The following is a 20,791-nucleotide window of genomic DNA, read 5'->3' as shown; positions in this document are numbered from 1 at the left end:
AGAAACAAGTTTTATCGAGAAATCTGCAGAGTGCAGCTCACAGTTCAGACAATAAAACACCTGGGGGGTGGGGGGATGTGCAGAGAATCTTGAAGCAGCTGAGAGGATGAGTTAAGAAATTTCATCCATATTTCAGCATAAAAATAATGTAATCAACCTTCTGACTTCAACTTTGACACCACTAATACATCACTTACTAGCTCTTTAAAGCCAAATGTATTAAATATGATACATGACCTTTGGAGGTGGCTCTTTAATCATATCTAAATGAAGAGAAAAAATGAAACAAACACATCATTTTGGGGCATGTGTTCTAAATTCTCTATATTAAACTATGAAGCATTTCCATGCATTTATCAAACATTATGAATATATAATAATCATATACCATACAGGGTTCAGACTCACTATCATTGGCTTCAGGTAGGCTCTTAACATAAAGTGGGCTTAATCTTATTCTGACTCTGAAAATGTGCTTCTTTTGATGTTTTGCTGGATAGATTTACTGCAAAAATTGTCAGTGTTATGGATGAGGTTGCACCAGTTAAAGTGAAGGCTGTGTCCTGCAAATAGAAAGCACCATGGAGAAATGCTTCTGTTCAAATCCAAAAGAGGGAATTTCGCAAGGCAGAATGCAGATGGTGTAAAACTAGACTTCATATTCACAAATAATCTTCAAACGTGAATACAACACAGTGATATGCAAAACAAAATAATGCTGTTTCTCTAGCATCATCAACAATAACATTAACAACAGCAAAATACTATTCACCGTGGTCGACAGATTTCACTTCTGCTTACACAAAACATTGGATTGAAAAAAGGATTGATTACTACTGTTTGATTGACTAAGTGAAGCTACTTATTTGCAGTTTTGGCTGAAGTGTTTTATTTGTTTTTATGTATTGTTAGATGTTTGACTAATTGAATTTTTAATTTGAATGCTGTTTATTATTTTGGTGACAAAAAAGCAATTTCATATATTTATATTTGTGTTATTCTGTCATATATATATATATATATATTTTTTTTTTTACAAATTTAGTAATGTTACTAAAGTTTCTCCCACATGTGAGTTGAGGTATGTTCTTTTTTCATTTAATTATTGTTAAGTATTGTATTATATCAGAATTTTTTTTTACATTACATTTTACCATTACTTTTTACACAGTATGCTATTTTATTTTTTAATTGTGGTTGGTAAATGTAGCACATGACCATAAGAGGTTCTCTTTTCTACACATTTGAACAGAACACATGCTCCTGGTCTGGGAGCCCTGCCCTGCGAGCCCTGCCCTGCAGTTAAAATAACTGATCTAAAGCCTATAATGTAAAGGTAATAATATCTAATAATAAATGTGATGTTTGTACCACTGCAAACCCTTTATAACTCTATAATTCTTTATTCATATTGCTTTATCTAAACTTTATAATACAACCCACGTCTTAACGTGTACTAACCCAGAACTTACAATGTACCTTCGTGCGTTTATTGGTGTATTTTCCTGCTATTTAAAGTGTATTTACCCAGTACTTACAGTGTACCTTCCCATAACTTCATTATATGCCTCAGTACATCTTAACGTACCAGCCCGCATTTCATCGTGTACTTCCCTGGCACCTACAATGTATCTTTGTAGCTTTTTTATGTGCCGAAAAAAAAACAGACTCCCCACCAGAATCCGACTCCACTTCGCATGCATACGAAAGTCCAGAAAGTCCAGTCGGGTGAATATTGCTTTACTGACTGAAGAGATAGAGGATGAGGTTGCATTCCTTGGCTCTCTTATGGCTGATACAGATGAAGGTCTATGGATGACAGAAATAAAAATGGATCATTGCAGTGTTGTGTGCAAAATAGACACAGGTGCATACATAACAGCAGTACCAGAGAGATTGTGCAGTCCTGACCAGCTCAAGAGACTGGTAAAGTCATCAAAATTCCTCAAGGGTCCAGGAGGCACAGCATTATCAATAAAGGGAAAATTCACAGCCACACTGCAGAAAGGACAAAAGAGCATAAAACAGGATGTCTATGTCGTAAAGGAACTGGTTGCACCATTATTAGGCCTTCCAGCAGTCACAGCACTGCAGCTAGGTTGGAGGAAGTCAATCTAGATAATGAGGAAGAAGTAAAATCAGAATTCCAAAAGCTGTTTAGTGGTCTAGGAAAGATGCAGGGATACAAAATCATACTGAAGCCTAGTGCTAGACCCTTCTCTCTGTCCACCCCTAGACGCATTTCACTCCCTCTCAGGCCTAGAGTTAAAGAAGAACTAAATTGCTTGGAGCAAAAAGGAGTCATCTCTAAAGTGGAACAACTGAATGGTGTGCACATATGGTGGTTGTACCTAAGCAAACGGGCAAGGTGAGTATTTGCACAGATCTCACAGAACTGAACAAATCTGTCTTGAGGGAGAGACACCCACTTCCCTCAGTAGAACACACACTAGGACAGCTGGCTGGAGCCAGAGATTCTAAGCTGGATGCGAATTCAGGGTTCTGGCAGATTCCACTTTCCAAAGAGTCTTCCCTACTTACCACGTTCATAACCCCATTTGGATGGTATTGCTATAACCACTTATGTAGGTTTGGAGGGTGTTCTATGTCAGATGGATGACGTGCTTATCTGGGGAGCCACACAACAGCAGCATGATGAAAGGCATGCAACACTGTCCCAACTTCAGGAGGCCAGTGTCACGCTCAATGAAAAATGTTCTTGAAGAGCCAAATCAAGTTCCTGGGGCAAATTATTGAGGCATCTGGAGTGAGTGCAGACCCAGAAAAAGTGAAGGCAGTAAAAGCCATGAGAGAACCTGAAACCATCATTGAGGTGAGAAGACTGCTGGGGATGAGAAAATCATCTGGGGAAATTTCTACCTCATCTGGCTGAGAAGACCCGTCCACTCAGAGACCTGTTGAAGAAGTCAAACATGTGGACATGGGGGTCTCAACAGCAGGAGGCCTTTGATAGTATCAAAGACGAGATAACAACGCCGCCTGGGCTGGCATTATATGACACCATTGCTGAAACGCAAGTCTCTGCAGACGCGTCACCATATGGGCTAGGCACTGTTCTCCTCCAAAAATAACCAGACATAACATGGAAACCAGTAGCTTATGCATCTCGGGCTCTCACCACCACCGAGCAAAGGTATGCCCAGATAGAGAAGGAGGCGTTGGCGTCCACGTGGGCTTGTGAGAAGTTTGCAGAATTTCTTCTAGGGAAAAACTTCCACATAGAGACAGACCACAAACCATTGGTCCCACTGTTGGGCTCAAAGATACTGGATACTCTACCACCACGAATACAACGGCTCCAAATGAGACTGCTGAGGTTCTCATATACAATATCACATGTGGCTGGCAAGAATATTGCAACTGCAGATGTACTTTCTAGGGCCCTGTAAGCTACACTGAAGATGAGCTACAGCAGGAAGAAATAGACCTGTATGTTGACGTGGTCATAGCAAGTTGTCCAGCTGCAGAGCATATGCTGCAGGAAATCAGAGCGCACCAAGACAGTGACCCTACACTTTTCCAGCTTAAGAAATACTGTGCAGACGGATGGCCTGCCAGGTGAAAAGAGAGCTTCAACCCTTTCTGCCTTTCTCAGGTAAATTCAGGGTGCAAAAAGGACTGCTGCTCATAGGAGAAAGAATAGTCATTCCAGTATCACTCCAGGTGGAGATATTAAACAAGCTGCACGAGGGACATTTAGACCTAACAAAATGCAGATAGAGAGCCAAACAATCAGTGTTGTGGCCTGGTCTTAGTAAAGAATTGCAAAAGCTGATAGAGAACTGTGACACGTGTGCACAAACTTAAAAGAACCGATGCTGCCTACATTGTTTCCAACGAGACCGTGGTGCACAGTAGGAGCAGACATGTTCCAATATGACAACCAGCACTATTTAATTGTTGATTCTTTGAAGTAGCAAAGATGTCATCAACAACTTCAGAAAAAACAATCCAGCACTTCAAATCAATCTTCGCTCTTCAGGAAAACCCAGAGGTGGTGCGCTTGGACAATGGGCCACAGTTTTCTTCTGAGTGCTTTCGACACTTCACAAAGGACTGGGGCTTTGCCCATGTGACATCTAGTCCTTGCTTTCCACAGAGCAATGGGGAGGCCCCACTGGCTAACAGGTACAGTCCTACTGAGCTTCCCATGGGAAGGAAGATAAGAACACCTGTTCCTGTCATCGCATCTCAACTCAAGCCAAGGTGTGTAGACTTGGAAAAGCTGAAGAAAACTGAAAAATTATACAGACAAAAGCAGAAACGCAGTTATGACTGCAGACATAAGACACATCACATGAAACACCTCTACCCAGGTAGACAGGTGTGGATACAAGACACTGCAGAGCGGGGCACAGTGGTGTCTACTGCTGCCACACCCAGATCTTACCTTGTGGAGACACCAGATGGCGTCCTACGAAGAAACCTGACACATCTTCTGATGAAAGCACCACATCAGGGGCACCTATCTCACCAAATGGCAGAGACAGACAGCAGCTGATTCAAACACCAGAGCGCCGATACCCAGTCAGAGAGGAAAAGGCCCCTGGTTACTTGAAGGACTTTGTGTGCACTTATAGGAAAATGGATCAAAAGCTGAATGGTCCTGACACAGAATAATCCCCACACTCAGCAGAAGGGATGGGCAATCTACCCCGCCCCCCCTTCTTTGGGAAAAAAAGGCGAACAACTTGTTTTTTTTCTGGTTTAAATATTTGCTTCACAATAGCATCGATGAATGTTAATGGGATAAGAAAAAGAAAAGATTCTTTACATGTTGTGGAATAGTCTGTTTAGTAGAGTAATCCTACAGAAAAAAATGGAACAGTTTCATCTTAGAAAGGGGAATTTAGTATTAATTAATTAATTAATTGCATAGGCAGAAACCATTGTTGAGTTAACGGTTGACTTGGGGGTGGGGGGTGGGGTAAAAGAAACAGTTCGCTATAGAAGGCTTGGTGTGTGGTGTCATCTGTCCCTGTCTCTCGTTCCTCTTATGAAACAATACTGTATATAGACGACAGAACACTCTAAGTACCACTTAATTCCCCTTTAAAATGAGTGTCAGGGGTGTACATGTAAAAACACGGGCTGGTAAGTATTTTAAATTTACGCTGTAAAATGCGAGAAGATGCATTACGTGTCAGGGACGTACTCATAAAAACATTTATTTTAAATGCACTGAATTGTAAGGGAGTTATGGGAAGGTACACAGTAAGCACCCGTTAAATACATTTTTGGTGCCTTGATTCCACTCAATTTTTCCTCATGCTCTGAGGAGGTGTTTCCTGCCTCTGTCGTGTAAGACAGTGCTCACTTGTGGCTCAGGCTCCAGCTGTAAACACTGCTCTACGAATAAAATTGAAGCTGGCATTAATTCTTCCAATAGGGAAAGTACCTCTAGTAATCTATTGGGAACCTGCACGAGTGATCTACAGTCCCAGTGCTTCTTCAAGATTCATAAAGAAATGTAGTTGATCGATTGGAATAAAGAGTGTTCAGTGCTTTCCCACCTGCTCCGCCGTCGATGTAGTTGCCGATGTGGAGTGTGTAATGGTTGTCTTTTGAATCCACACTGAAGTAGGTGTATTTTGCATAGGCAATGCTGCCATCAAAATCCTCCAGGTCCACCCTCAGCTCGTATATTTCAAGGTTAATTATGATAAGTGATGATGATAAGTGGTGAAGGTTTAAAGGTGTTGTTCACTGTCCATATCTCTTTGTTGTCGGTGCCAATTTTATAACAACTTTTCTCACAGTAAACCTGGAATGGCTGGTTAACGCCTGATGGGTAGATGGTGTACACTCCGTTCTGAAGGGATTCATTAGTAAACACATCCTCACAGTCCACAGAAGTTTACTGATAGTTGAAGAAAAACTTGTGCTGGAAAATGGAATGAAAGCCGATCACTTCTGTACCTGAGAGACAATTGAAGAGTTTAGGTAGGTAGAAGCAAGGTGTGGACCTAAAGGCTGAATTATTAGCGTTGATTGATTGTGCTCAAAATATATATGAGGAGAAATATCTGTAAATAAATATTTACTGTATATACATCAGTATGCAATATTAAAACTATTTTGAATGTATATTTGTAGTATTCATTATTGACCAAACATCAGATGATGTATGCTGACTTTTAGCTCAGAAACTGAACTTGTTTTCCAAACATTAAACTGAACAGAATCTTTGAAAAATAACACACATCACATGAGAGCAGCACAAATATTCATAACACACAAAGTTTTTGGATATGAACTGTTGGTGCTAGGTGTCACCAAGCAAACATACTATGCTTATATCTATGCCAATGTGATATTCTAATCTGCCGTGCTAGTATGCTATGATAATATGTCATGTTAACATGCTAGGCTAACATAATATGCTAATGTGCAAATGAAGCACTCCTATGGCAAATCTTCATGTACCTACTGCAAAATGTTCTTATAGATAAGGAGATTTTGCTTGTAATGTGTCTAATGTGGATAAAAAGGCTTAGCCAGCTTTAGATTTAAAATATAGTGATATTTCACACCCTGTGGAGAAAATCCAAAAAGTTGAGATGTAGATAGAAAGGAAAATTGAGAGTTTTGCTTTGTGGCTTAACTTACTCTTCACCACAACGGACTGGTACAGAGGCCACATTACTGCAAATGATGCACTGATCCACCTGTCAACTTCCCACTCCATGGGACTACAACAAGACTACATCACTTACAAAAATCAGGCAAGGAATCCTGTTACAACCAAATTGAATATCGTCCACCACTTGGCTATGCAGAATTTGTGACAATGGGCAGCCCTGACGGAGTCCAAACGTACCTGGAAAAAAGCTCCTTACTGCTAGCAAAGGCCCTGTTTACATAAAGACTGGATAGCTCATATCAATGGTCACAAAACCCCATTCTCCCGGAGGACCCCCAACAGAATACCCTGAGGGACACAGTGGAATGCCTTCTCCAAATCCACAAAGCACATGTGGACTGATTGAGCAAACTCCCATTAACCCTCCAATATCCTAGTGAGTACACTTGCATAGACATTACCAGTGAGGCTGAGGAGTGTGATCCCCCTATAGTTGAAACACATGCTCTGGTCTCTCTTCTTAAAAAGTTGAACCACCACCCCCATCTGCCAATCCACAGGCAATGCCTTCTGTGTCCATGAGATGCTATAAAGACATGTGAACCTAGACAGCCTCATAACATCCAGAGCCTTGAGTAACTGAACAAATCTTATCCACCCTTAGGGCTTTAGCACTAGGGAGTTTTCTGACTATCTCAGCCACCGTGCCCCCAAACCCAACTACACACTAGTCCACTATGGATAACCCCAGTGTACAGGTGGATAGTCAGGGGGCTATGAGTAAGCCCACTCCTGCCCTATGCCTCCCACCCTGTGAAACTCCAAAGTAAAACAGCATCTTTTCCTTCTTGAGGTGAGCCTGACTATATTTAGCCACTCCATGCACCAGCTCAGGTTAGGGCCTGTTTCAGTAACTGAGCATCAGAACACCAGGATCCTAGCCCTTGGCTGCTACCTGATCCGCATTTCATGGTTCCCCCCACATTCCCCCAGTGGTGTCAGTCCCTCTCCAGTGGTGTGGGTGAATGTTGTGGGGACAGAGAGTGCCGAGGGATCCATCATCTTCCTTTATCACCCCAATGTGATGGGGTCTTGGTGGTCAGTGATTCTAAATTTTTAAAGTGACAATGGGCAATAAAGCCATGAGATGTGGAGCGATAACAAGTCTGTGAAGCCCCTAGAAGTATTCAGTCCTATGGACTTCAAACTTCATCACATGAGAGTTTGATCACTTGACTCATGTGTCAATGAAGAATGCAGCCAGATGCAGAGATGAACAGGGCCTTCATCCTCTAGGGCCTTCAAATGCAAACTTTTATCACGTTTTCTGCAGTTCTTATGAGAATGTGCTAGGGATATATCCTAAAGCAGTGTTTATGGGTAATTTATCTGAACACTTTCTTCCATCTTCCATTGTGACACAGGGCAAAAGCATATCAGTAAGCAGAGGAAAAAAAACTAACCATGATTCCCCTAGTAGCAGCCCATGAAGAGGGAAGAGCCCAGTGCTGAATCCTATAGCTAATGCTATTCTTCCAGAGGCTTTGGGAAATGTAGCATAGGGAATGTTTACCGAAAAACCTTATAGGGATAAAAGAGTAATCAAACCTTCTAGAAGCTTCTGGAGTGGGCCTTATTGGAGCTGCCGCAGGTGCAGATCTTAGTGGTAGTAGCAGACATTCAGATGATTCAGAGTGTTGAAGGCCAAATTAAGGAAGGGTTCCATGCAAACAGCTGTTGAACATGGGCTGTTGTCGGGATAGGCCAACTGTTTGGAAAGTCTGGTGGCAATATTAGTGTCTGCCTCACATTGACCAAAATGGAATCAGGCAGGTGTCGAACCCAGGACCATGGAGATCAGGGGTCCATGAGGCATTCCGGGTTTTAAAAACCAACCCTGAGAAGCTGGGGAGAGTTCTCTGTTCTTCATAAAGTGTTGGAAAACTGGTGGAAGCATCTAGGAAGCTTCCTCAAGGCCCTGGGATTTTGTCACTAGGCATTGGCCATAAAACTGGCAATGAGGGTGCTGGATGCATGCTGACTGGTCCCTTATTTTTTGATGAATTCAGTTGCAAATGTTCCTTTTTATGAATTTTTTTTCTTTCTCCCATATCTTGGTAAGCCTCCAGTGCCTTCGTTTAATGTGGCTGCAGATTTTTGACAACTATTTGTTGAGTACTGATGCAACAGGAAATGCCTTGTCTGACTCAAGATAGAAGGCGGTTCTGCTTCACTGTGTGGGTACAGAGGACCAGAGGATTTTTAATGCCTTGCCTAACAAAGGTACAACATATACAACAGCCAAGAATGCATTAAAAACCTACTCCACACCCAGCGTTGATGTTGTAGTTGAATGCCATACCTTTTGTGAAAGGATTCAGGGACCACAAGAAAGATTGTTACAGTACATGTCTGCCCTGCATGAGCTTGTGGTCACCTGTGATTTTGGTGATCATGCTAAGGAAATTATTCACGGAGACAATTCTCAATTTTCTAAGGTGAAAACTCCTGTTGGTCCTTTGTTGTCTGCTTTTCCTATCATTATTAAACAGGGAATGTAAGCTTGGTTTAGACCGTAATGAGACGTTCTTTTAATAGAAAAGGCAACACAATACACTCAGGATCAGCTTGGGGCAATAGGTGTAATCACTTATTTGTCTAATGTAATAACTGACCATGAGGAACCTGTGCCTTCCTGTAAACCTCAGACATGCTGCCAAATTATGTGCAGAACCAGCCTAAGGTCACCATGATCAATGTCAAAGTGCAAGCTAGAGGGTTTTAAATTTGACAGCATTACATTACAGACTGTAGTATAGCTATTGCTCTGCATACTTTGTTGAGAAACTAGATCTAGTCTTTCATCATTGAACTCCAGCAGCACTGCTGTGTCTGATCCTCTTGTAGTGGATATGATGAATGTGTATTAATTTCTAATAAGAAATTTTGTCTTTCTAAAGATGTGATTTGATATACCCAAACATTAGCTTACTTCAGAAACACACCAAGCAAGATCGGAATTTGAGATTAGCATCCAGAACAGGCTCATAAAACCTCACTCCAGGACGTTTACGACCCAAGGTCCCAGGGTCAAGAGGAGAGTCTCTGCAAAATGCAGAGAGACACACAGACTGAAACTTGATTAAAACTGTTCTCTCACACATTTTAAAAGATTGTTAAACAAAACAACCTCAAACCTTAATTCCCATTGGTTTAAAACAATTTGAAGTTACATATGTGCACAACTGTTTGAAATTAACCCCCTTTTGACAATCAAAATAGGTGGAACTAATTTACATGTGTTTAAAGTCATTTTTGTTTTATATGAATTTATGTAGAAACAAGGTAGCCACATACTATGTGTTTAGTTGGTTAATAATTATATAGAACATGCTTGTCTTTTTCTTAATGATATTACTTTGTGTTAACATATAACCTTTATACTGCAAAGTATGAATTAGAATCCTGGGATATTCACTCACCAGGGATGGTCAAGTCTTTGTCTTGTCAAGTGTCATAAATTCTATGTGATGCCACTCCCAAGGAACAGGAAACAGCCAATCAGGAGCAAGAAAAGCTCCATTTCTCCCTCATTGAGGACGAATCAGGTATTCGGGCGGGTTTTCTAAACTCTGGTTAAAAACCTGTGGCGCCAAATGACACGGGCTTTTTGGGCTTTCTTCCCCCTTTCCTCCGCTGTTCAACTCTTCACTTCAAGGCTCCAGATACTTGGGGCATTTACTCTTTTAGCCTTTTTCAAGGCTAAAGAGTAAAATGACCTGAGATTTTGAAATGACTCTGCAGGCGTCAGACTCGTGGCTTTTTTAAACAGTCTTGGGCCTTTAAAGTGTGGTCCAGATACAAACTACAGATTAAGAAAAGCTATAGTTTAACCCTAGCAAAATTTCAATGCCACACCCAGAGCCTGAAAGGAACCTTAGACCTCTGACCCTCAAAAGGACGACAACACCACGAAGAGGACGGCTGCATGCACCCTCAGAATGACCTTCTGAGATGAGGAGAAACCTGCCCAGGAGAGACATGCATGGACGTGTCTCTCTCTCACAAGGCGGCAGTTCAGCGACGACGAAGAATCCCCACAGAGACCTTCAGAACACCACCAGCTCCGACGGCTGCGTCTGAAAGCCTCGGGAGAAAAGAAACGCCCACGGTTGCAACCTACAAGGCTGCAAGGTCTGCAATTCTCCAGCAAGTCGTGCCGGAAGACACCATCTCCCTGTACATCTCCACATATGTAAGGTCATATGGTCTCATGTCTCTCATGGCTCATGGGTTGGTACTGAAAGTTTGCTGGGATAAACAATAGCCTTTCTTAGAACTTAGGGTAATAATTATCATAGAGAAATTCCCTCATATATTAATCTCCCTGTTCCCTCATTATTTGATATTACAATTAATAAACTAGTTGTATGATAAAACCAATCCTTGGTTATTTGATTGTGTGTGCACCTTTCTTGTATGGAATAATAACTTTGAGTTCAGATTCCATTTCAGAGTCAAGAACCCACGGCAGGTCAATGACCATAATTCATTAATAATAGTTAATTCTAGCTAATTCTGCTTTATAATATGTGAAGATGGCTTTCTTGTCTAAGCTAAAATTAAGACAGGTAAGGACACTACATATTAGTTAATGGCTCCCAAACATGGAGCTTAGAAAAATGAATTATAATATAATAATTAATTATCATTGACTCCGCTATGTAGTGCTAATGCCACCGCAACATGTGCATACTATTTCCACTACACTCTTGTACAAGCACAACACACTGAGGGGGTCCTGTTTACGAGAGTTTGGCAAAAATAAGTGCACAATGTATTTAAAATATAAAGGTAAAAATATACCCTCAGGAACAATTTGTGTACATAGGTCTTCTTAATTTAGTCTAATTATTCAGAGCAGAGAAATTTCTAGAATGCTGCTAAATGATTTGTCTGGTTTATAAATGTCTGAGGAGTTTTCAGAACTAGTTTGACCAGCTTCAGAACTTACACTGCCCTGAGTGATGCATATAAATATCATACTCAAATCAAAAATTCTCAAATGAGAGAGAAGATATCATGGAAAGATTTTAATCTCTTTACACACATTATCTCTCTGTGAAGAGGAAAGTTTGTTACATTTATTTACTTTAATACAAACTTATCATCACACATTTTCATCACTTAATTCATGCTAGTGTCCCAGCAAGATCCAGAGTCTTTAAAAAGTTACACAGTCTGCACTTTTTCTTGTAGTGTATGGTTCAAATAAGTTGCAGTTATGCAACTGTATGATGTTTCACACACTCACCCAGTCACTCACATTCACCCACTTGTGGGTAGTTTCACACACTCACACAGTCCCTCACACACTTCCACTGGTGGACAGTTTCACACACTCACCTGTGAAGAGAAGATTCCCATATAATATATTCCTATATATTGTCCACAGTGAATTGTGCAGTTACACAATTTTATGAATGTACGTTTGTAAGTGTAGTGATTGATTATGAACACAAGATATTTGAGATGCATACAGGACAGGGAGGACTGATCTGATATCACCAGTCAGACACTTTTCCACCAAATCATGTCCATCAATCGTTTTTTAATGTAATTGTTTTGTCATTTTACATTTGTCATATTTTTTACATAAAGTGCACTCCATCAGATGAAGAATCAAATCTGAGCTTCTGACACATCCAGGCCACTGGGTGTCAGTGTAGTGCTTGATTTCTGTATCGTCATGTCTGCTTTCCAAATGAAACATCTATTTACTTCCTCTTAGTGTCCATTAACCCTTACACTTCTGATCTTCTCCCCTGTTTCACTAGTTTATATTGATTTTGTACAGTCTTTAAACAATTAGTATATTTATTATTGTATTGCATTTTTGTTGTTGTATAAACTGTCTTACATTTATTTGTATTCCCGGAGTGACAGCTCACTCAGTGTTGCACTAGCCTTAGCCTAACTAGCTGTACAGTAGTCATGGTCACAGAATACTTCCATTTCAGCCTCTCCATTGCTGTCTTCGTCTATCTAATTATAACACCAAGTACAAAATCGATATAGACTGATGAAACAGATGAGGAGATCTGAAGGGTAGGTGTCTAAGGGTTGCCAGGCTGAAGTAAACAGACGTGTCATTCGGAAAAGTGGACATACGCCACAGTATATTGTGCAAGTGGTCCATATAATAAAAAGGTGAAATTAGGTCTGCGTCCCATATACAGGTCGAATCTTCATGCTGATGAACTTCATTCCATAATGGATAAAGTGTGCCATCTCTTCCCAGCAGATAAACACCATTAGGATTAGCATGGTGACAGAAACTGTACCAAAACACTCCCAGCGGGGACATCCTCTTATCTAGAGTCCTGGTATTTGTGGAGAACTTCTGTTTATTGTGTGTCTCCATAGAATTACCTACACAAAGAACACCACCTCAACACAGACACTATACAGACACTTCATATTCTAAGATCACAATACACTGTAATCAACTCTGTACTGGTAAGATATATTCTGGGACAGTGGACAACATCGAAAATGTCTGGATTCTTGGTGAAATCCAACTTTCTATAAATTTGATTTATTGCACATTTTAATTTGTCTTTTATATTATATGTGATGTTTGATAATATTTTAATCATTTTTTTTATTATAAATTTTCTATTATATGATATATTTTAATAGCTTTTTAATGGTTATTATATTCTGCTGTAATATTTCTTTACTGCTCTGTAAAGCACTTTGAATGGCCAAGTATACAAATGTAGTGATGTAGATGTTGATGTCAGATGGCTCACAAGGCTCCATCTTAGGGTTCTCCTTTTATTTACGTCCTCTAGGACACACTACCTCAAAACAAGAACATATTGTCTTTCACTTACATGCAACCAGTTTTCTGAACTACAGTGTGGTGTCCCACTCACTGTTTTTGGGTCCCTACTGTTCATTATAGATGTCTAAAACATTTACTTTTATGGCATTTAACCAAAGCTCTTTTTGAGAGCAACTTAAGTGTTTGTTGAAGTTTGTATTCTACACTTCCCTCAAGGGAATATATTCAGTACCTTTAGTTAGGGAAATGTAATAACTTATTGTATTATAAATGTATAAATTAAAAATAGGAAAAATAGAAAATTAACCCAAAGTGCAATAATAAGCAATCCCCAAGTGTTCTCACCTAGATTGTAGATAAAGTGTAAAGTACAGAACTGACTGCTCTCAATTTCCTACCATAATTCACTTGGTTTATAGAGCCTAGTAACATGGCAATGGTTTATTAGAGGATGTAAACACAGTGTCACTACTGTTGAAATCAACTAAGTTACATTATTTTACGCAAAAATATGGATTAAATCTAATCTCTTTCACACACAGTTGCTGCGACACATTTGCCATGTTTTTTTCTTTTGTGCCTTGCTTAATCTATTTATTTCTCTCTCATATGGGTGATAGTCTGAAAAGGGATTAAGCCTATTCCTAGTGTATATCCTCCTTTCAGTGGAAAAACTAATGGATCACACAATACAAATCACTGTGTAGTCCAGGACTAAGCTGAATCCTTGTCTGGAAAACCACCCCATAAAGCTGTTGAAGGTGGAATAATGATTATTGTCTGAGCTGCATGCTGCAATGTTCTCAATTAAATTAATTAATCTTAATCTCAATTAATGTGTTGGAGCTTTGTGGTGTTTGATGTTACAATTTACCCAAATTAAGATATTATAATTCAAATATCATGAAATATTAAAAAGGACAGTGTCCTCCAACTAGTTTTTTGTGCATACCACTCTACACATTTATTCATTTTTTCTCCCTTCCAATAAAAGAATATATTTTAATATACAACAAAGAGAATGTACTTTAAAATACAACAACTTGGAATTAATCATGATTAATCACAGTATGTTACTTAGACAAACTCAATTACATTTTTAAATCTATTGACACTACTTTGCTCATGCATATTATGACCCTGCAAGATCCTGACTTTGCAAAATCACAGTCTGTGACTAAAAATTTGTTAAGGGCAACATGTTGGTCTTTTAAAAGACTTTGAGTCTCTTCTTATGGTTAGAATAAGCTAAAATTGCCCTCACAGTGGAGATGTTCACACTCTCACCCGGTCTGTGTCACACACAAACACACCCCTGTGGACAGATTCACACACTCACACAGTCACTCACACACACCTGGAACTAACTTCACAGAAGTGAAATGTTCCTCTCTGAACTGTACTCTTACATATTTCATAAATGTATGTGTCGTGTTTGATTATGAAAACATTGTTTTTTGAGAAATCTACCCAACATACTTCACAGAGAAACATGATTTTATCAAAACACCAACAGCTAGTAACATTTACATAAATGTGGCAAACACTGCTGTTTAATTGTGATCATTTATTGATTTATCATTTGTCTAAAGTGCATTTCATAAGAAGAATCAAATTTAAGAAATTTTAAAATGTTTAGCAGTTTTGGATACATCCAGGCCACTGGGTGTCAGTGTAACACCTGAGATAATGGCTGAGTGCTGTACTCTCTTTAATAACAAAAGTGGAAGTTAAACCTCAGACAGGTCTTATCTTCATACTGATGAACTTCAGTCCATAATCATAGCCTTTCCAGTGAAGCCACACATTCCCAATGGCATAGTGTGTGCCATCTTTCCCCCACAGATAAACACCATTAGGATTAGCGTGGTGACAGTTACTGTACCAGAACCCTCCAAGGTAGGACTTGGCACAGTTTACCGTTTCATGAGTGTCCTGGTCTTTGTCGAATGTGGAGAACTTCTGTCCGTTGTTTGCCTCCATAGAGTTCCCTACAAACAGAAGAACACGCTATAAATATCTCATAAGCAACAAAGATAGCTTAGTACAAAGGTACATATATTGTTCTTTTATTTACGTCCTCAATGACACATTAGCTCTATGCACAATGTTTTCTTTCACTTAGTGATTTTTTAAATTTGTGAACCATTTAGAATGTACTATTTAAACTATATTTCTACTAAACTGAGCCAATAGACATTTTAAAGAAAATAAATAAATAACCAACTAACGAAATAATAAAGATAATACCAAAACAAATGAGAAAAAATGTTAAACTTAGTCATTTATGTCTTGAGGATATCTAATATCATATATCATCACTGTCCAATTAAAACCTTTTTTCACCAACCTAAAGTTTTATTGAAATTGTAAAATAAATAGAAATGGACAAAAATGGAGATGCATGTTTTTATCTGGACAGTGAAGATGTGTGGCAAAAGTATGTGAACCTTTAATATTAGCAGATATTCTGAAGGTGGATTTAGTCAGGTGTTTTCAGTTTATGGGATGATCTGGTGATAGTTGCACCACCACTTAAATCTTCACAACACAGTTTAAAAATAAAAAAAAGTTGTTTATGCATATTGATTTTGTTTGCTGTTTCTAAAACACTGTTTGCAAGGTCTGAATGAACTTTGTACTGAGATACACCAGTATTTATTTTTTTTCACATTTTTTCCTACACACTCATACACATTTACAATTTCTATAGATATTTTCCTTTTCTCAACCTCTGAGTTTATCAGATCAGGTGCTATTTACTGTGCCATGGTCTCGGTTCAGACTCAAAAGTGAGCAGGCTGTTGCTGTTGCTGCACCGAGACTGTGTAACGGTCTCCCTCTGGACATTAGGCCTGCACTCTCTGTTAATCCTTTTAAGTCAATGATTTAAACCAATTTTATCGACAAACTTTTGTCTCAGTAAACTGATTTTTTTTTTTTTTTTGCTTGTATAGCACTTTGGTTTAAAATGTGCTTTTTTAATAAATACTAACTAGACACAGAATTACAAACAATGGAGGGTCATATTGTTCTATGAATAAATGCACACTCATCTGTAACACTCTGCATCCGGGTATTATATTTGTATCTTAAGCTCTCCCTAGTGACGATAACATAGTATTGATACTGGGCCTCAAGAATCCCTAACCTTACAGTTGAGGTATTCTGCTTAAATTCATCCTTTTCTGCATCTGAGCCTTAGAGATGGGACAGCACAATTGCATTGCAATGATTGCATCTCCTAGGAAGGAAACGTGATTAGAGACCATATTAAACCTGTCTACCAGTGGTAAGTTTGGAATTAATATACAGATGCATTTAAAGTTTGAGAAAGAATATCTACAGCTTAAACATGTATGAGTATGAATCTATTAATCACCCCTCTGCCCTTTTAGTAGTATTTAATTATCTGTCCAATGTTCCAGCCTCCTCTCTCACCTGCCCCTCCATCTGTGAATGCTCCGAGGTGGAGCCTGTACCCATCAACTTCAGACTCCACAGAGAACGACGAGTACAGAGCGTAAACCTTTACTCCCACAAAGTCCTGCAGATCCACTCTCAGCTCATACTTCCTCTTCCGGGTCAGCTGGTACAGGTTCTCCAATCCTGAGAGGGGTGGCAAAGATGTTATTAAACCATTGTTGATATAAAAGGGACACAGACTAGCTGCGGGAACTGGGCTGATTGACTTATTACACCTGTGAAGTACTAGCAACTCAGGGGCTGTGCCCAATAAGTAACCTTAGTTGTTAATTGCAGCTGGCTATGATCTAATAAGCAAATGGCCACAGCAACCCTAGTGGTTAGGAGTAGTATACAGGGATGATGAGGGGGCTGGGCCCTACGTGGGATATTTACATACCTTTTTCCTGTGTATAATTACAATAAAACATTTATATCATAATCCATTTATTTACATGAGCACTCAGTTCTTTTTACAAGTGTTTATTTATTGTTTTAATACATTCCAATCACAAGACATCTTTGAATTCCTAAATAAACCAGTTAAGGCTTCACAGACAGGGTCCACCACATGAAGTTGACTAAATTTCAGAATTCATACATGCTCTCATTTGTGTATGTGTTATTGACCACTGCGCCACAGGGAGGTACATAGAGAGTACAACTGGGTAAAGGGGTGGGAAAACCAAACAAAGGAATGACATAACAGTGTGCTTAAACAAAAAATGAGGTTACAAGAAAGTATTTAACATCAATAAGAGATGTTACACAAAAACTCAGCCAACTGGGTGAGGTTAGCAATCTGCACAACATTATTTCTTGTTTCTGTTTGTTCTCTGGCCTTGTGTTGATTAAAGACATTTATTTTATTTTCTCTTTTTTGGCCAATGGGAACAACCTGTAAGTCCCATCATTCAATGTGGCACTACAAATTTACTCTTGGGATTGTGTTTACTCTTGTGTTCCTGATGTTGAGCCATGTTCTTAAGTACAGCACTCAGCAGGTGAGCCTAATCAGCTTCATTAACACAGAGGAGTCTGGGAAATAGAGTTCCTATGGCTACTGGCTCTACACACAATTGTCTTCATTATATAAATATCCATCCATTATCTGTAACCGCTTATCCAATTTAGGGTCGTGGGGGGTCCAGAGCCTACCTGGAATCATCGGGTGCAAGGCGGGAATACACCCTGGAGGGGGCTCCAGTCCTTCACAGGGCAACACAGACACACACACATTCACTCACACCTACGGACACTTTCGAGTCGCCAATCCACCTGCAACGTGTTTTTGGACTGTGGGAGGAAACCGGAGCACCCGGAGGAAACCCACGCAGACACGGGGAGAACACACCAACTCCTCACAGACAGTCACCCGGAGCTGGAATCAAACCCACAACCTCCAGGCCCCTGGAGCTGTGTGACTGCGACACTACCTGCTGCGCCACCGTGCCGCCCTATATAAATATCATATTTTTGTATCAGAAATTTCAATATGATATTTTAATGGACCATTTATCATGAGATCAATCATTTTCACAAAAACTGAGAATACCAAATTAAATATAGCTTTGTTTGCAATTTTAGATTTACAAATGTTCTTTTTAAAATTCCACTTCAGTTCAGATGAAAAATCAGACGATTTTTCAGTTTCAATTTCAAATGTAGTGTTTTTCAGCAGTGTTTCTAATTAATTTTGAATGATATTGTGTAGTCATTTCTCACCCAGCCAATATTCTCCGTATTTGTTTCCAAATCCCTTTCTGTACTGTTCCCATGGACGGTAGAAGTTCACACTGCCGTCCATTCTCCTCTGAATGACCTGCAGTAGAGATTAGATTCTTCATTTCTGAAGTGGAATCTAAGAATAACAAAAATATATCACAAAAATATGTTCTGCAATGTAACATTTTCTTAATTTTCTTTACTTTGCCAGACCACAGCTGGTCATTCAGTTTTCAGGGGAAAATACTCTTTAAGATGTTCAGTGACTGATTTAATATTTAATGTGAACCATTTACTCCTATAATACGCTAAGGTTCCGAATAAAATACAAATTAAAATATTAAAAAAGGAAATGTATAATTAAAAGCAAATATACATTGAGTATTTAGAAAATGCCATACGAGTACATAATGAACAATTCCTAAAGATCTGATTGGAACTGACCCTTAATTATGTAATGAAATATATATATACAAACATACTGTCCACCTCCCATCCTTTGCTTGGCCCTCCTCACAGCCCATGTCACAGTACACCTGCACAGGTGCGCCCCCTGTGGGGAAGATGGTGTAGACCCCACTAACTTTACGCCCTGTAGTGTAGACATCAGAACAGTCTGTGGGAAACAAATACTGAGAGACAGAGGAACTGCCCAACAGCAGGGGGAGCACTAGGACCAGAAATATTCTGTTCTGGAGAGAGAGAGAGAGAGAGAGAGAAAATACATAATAACGTGGATAATATTACATTACAGATATCTTAAACAATTAATGACAAAAACAGCCCAAATTAAAATAAGTTATAAGGTATATATTTTAATATGCTTTTGCTTTTTTATGGGCATCTATTTTAATCTGCTACTATATATTTTTATTATTTTACAGTGTCATAAGTAGGGCGGCACGGTGGCGCAGCAGGTAGTGTCGCAGTCACACAGCTCCAGGGGCCTGGAGGTTGTGGGTTCGATTCCAGCTCCGGGTGACTGTCTGTGAGGAGTTGGTGTGTTCTCCCCGTGTCCGCGTGGGTTTCCTCCGGGTGCTCCGGTTTCCTCCCACAGTCCAAAAACACACGTTGCAGGTGGATTGGTGACTCGTGAGTGTGTGTGTGAATGTGTGTGTGTCTGTGTTGCCCTGTGAAGGACTGGCGTCCCCTCCAGGGTGTATTCCCGCCTTGCGCCCGAGGATTCCAGGTAGGCTCTGGACCCTCCGCGACCCTAAATTGGATAAGCGGTTACAGATAATGGATGGATGGATGGAGTGTCATAAGTAGAAACACAATTAACAATAACATTGAAAAATACAAACAGTTAAAATTCACTTTATAAACTCATTTACACTTGAGTAAATACAATCCTGGTCCAGGGTGATTATATCACAGTAAAGAACAGGCCAGAGGCAAATAACTCACTCTCATTGTTCTTTCCAGCTGTTGTTTCCAGGTTTAAAAGTTGCAGACTGTAGTCCACCTGCTGCTCTGCATAGTTTGTTTACCCTTTAAGCCCTTATCCTCTTCCACTGATGAAGGACTAAAGGACGACTGACACACACACTGTGAAACAACAGATGAGCTACTGACTTTACATTTACAAGGTGGACCAACGAAGGAGTGTCTCACACAGGGTTTAAATACTCTCCGGTTTACTGCTGTTACTCCACTGCTGTGATACACAGCTGATTAAAACAGCGATAATACAGTGATATTAAGTTTAAATCTATTTTTAAGAATCAAAACAGTAAAGTAAAGATTTGAACGTTGTACTAAAATCTCTCCTGTAAGCTTTCTCTGACCCAAACTTAAGTGTCTAGACTGCAATTCTTTTAAACTCTCAGACCCCTTTTAAACACAGCACCTGTGTCATGAGGAAATGTCCTTGAGGAAACTGTGCACACTGACAACAAAATATAAGTTCATTTGATTTGTGCTTATACTATAAAAAGTATATCACACAAAATCATTGTAAATCTGCTCAAAATATTTTGTATTTCCCCGTATGAGATCACTAAATGAGCATTTTGAAATAATCCATCAAAAGCTGCATTTATTGACTAGAGTTAAGATGATTCCCTTAATGACTTTATACTGCGTAAGCATTAATCAGCTGAACTTCACCCATCAGGTTGAGTAATAGTGCCCACAACCTTTTTGCT

General features: G+C 39.5%; 1 protein-coding gene across 1 annotated transcript; it reads right to left on the bottom strand.

Annotated features, from left to right (window-relative positions):
- Nucleotides 1–14,437: 14,437 nt before the first annotated feature.
- On the bottom strand, nt 14,438–20,177 carry LOC136686177 (microfibril-associated glycoprotein 4-like). Its single transcript, XM_066659762.1, has 5 exons — nt 20,052–20,177; nt 19,127–19,336; nt 18,645–18,741; nt 16,896–17,063; nt 14,438–15,445 (listed from the first exon to the last, which is right to left on the bottom strand). Exons 1-5 carry the CDS (start codon nt 20,055–20,057, stop codon nt 15,192–15,194), a joined length of 735 nt encoding a protein of 244 aa, XP_066515859.1. The 5' UTR covers nt 20,058–20,177; the 3' UTR covers nt 14,438–15,191.
- Nucleotides 20,178–20,791: the final 614 nt, after the last annotated feature.

Source organism: Hoplias malabaricus, chromosome 2, assembly GCF_029633855.1.
Source record: "Hoplias malabaricus isolate fHopMal1 chromosome 2, fHopMal1.hap1, whole genome shotgun sequence".
NCBI lineage: Eukaryota > Metazoa > Chordata > Actinopteri > Characiformes > Erythrinidae > Hoplias > Hoplias malabaricus.
The sequence above is the reverse complement of the archived record's forward strand: the minus strand, read 5'-3'. Positions and strand labels throughout refer to the sequence as shown.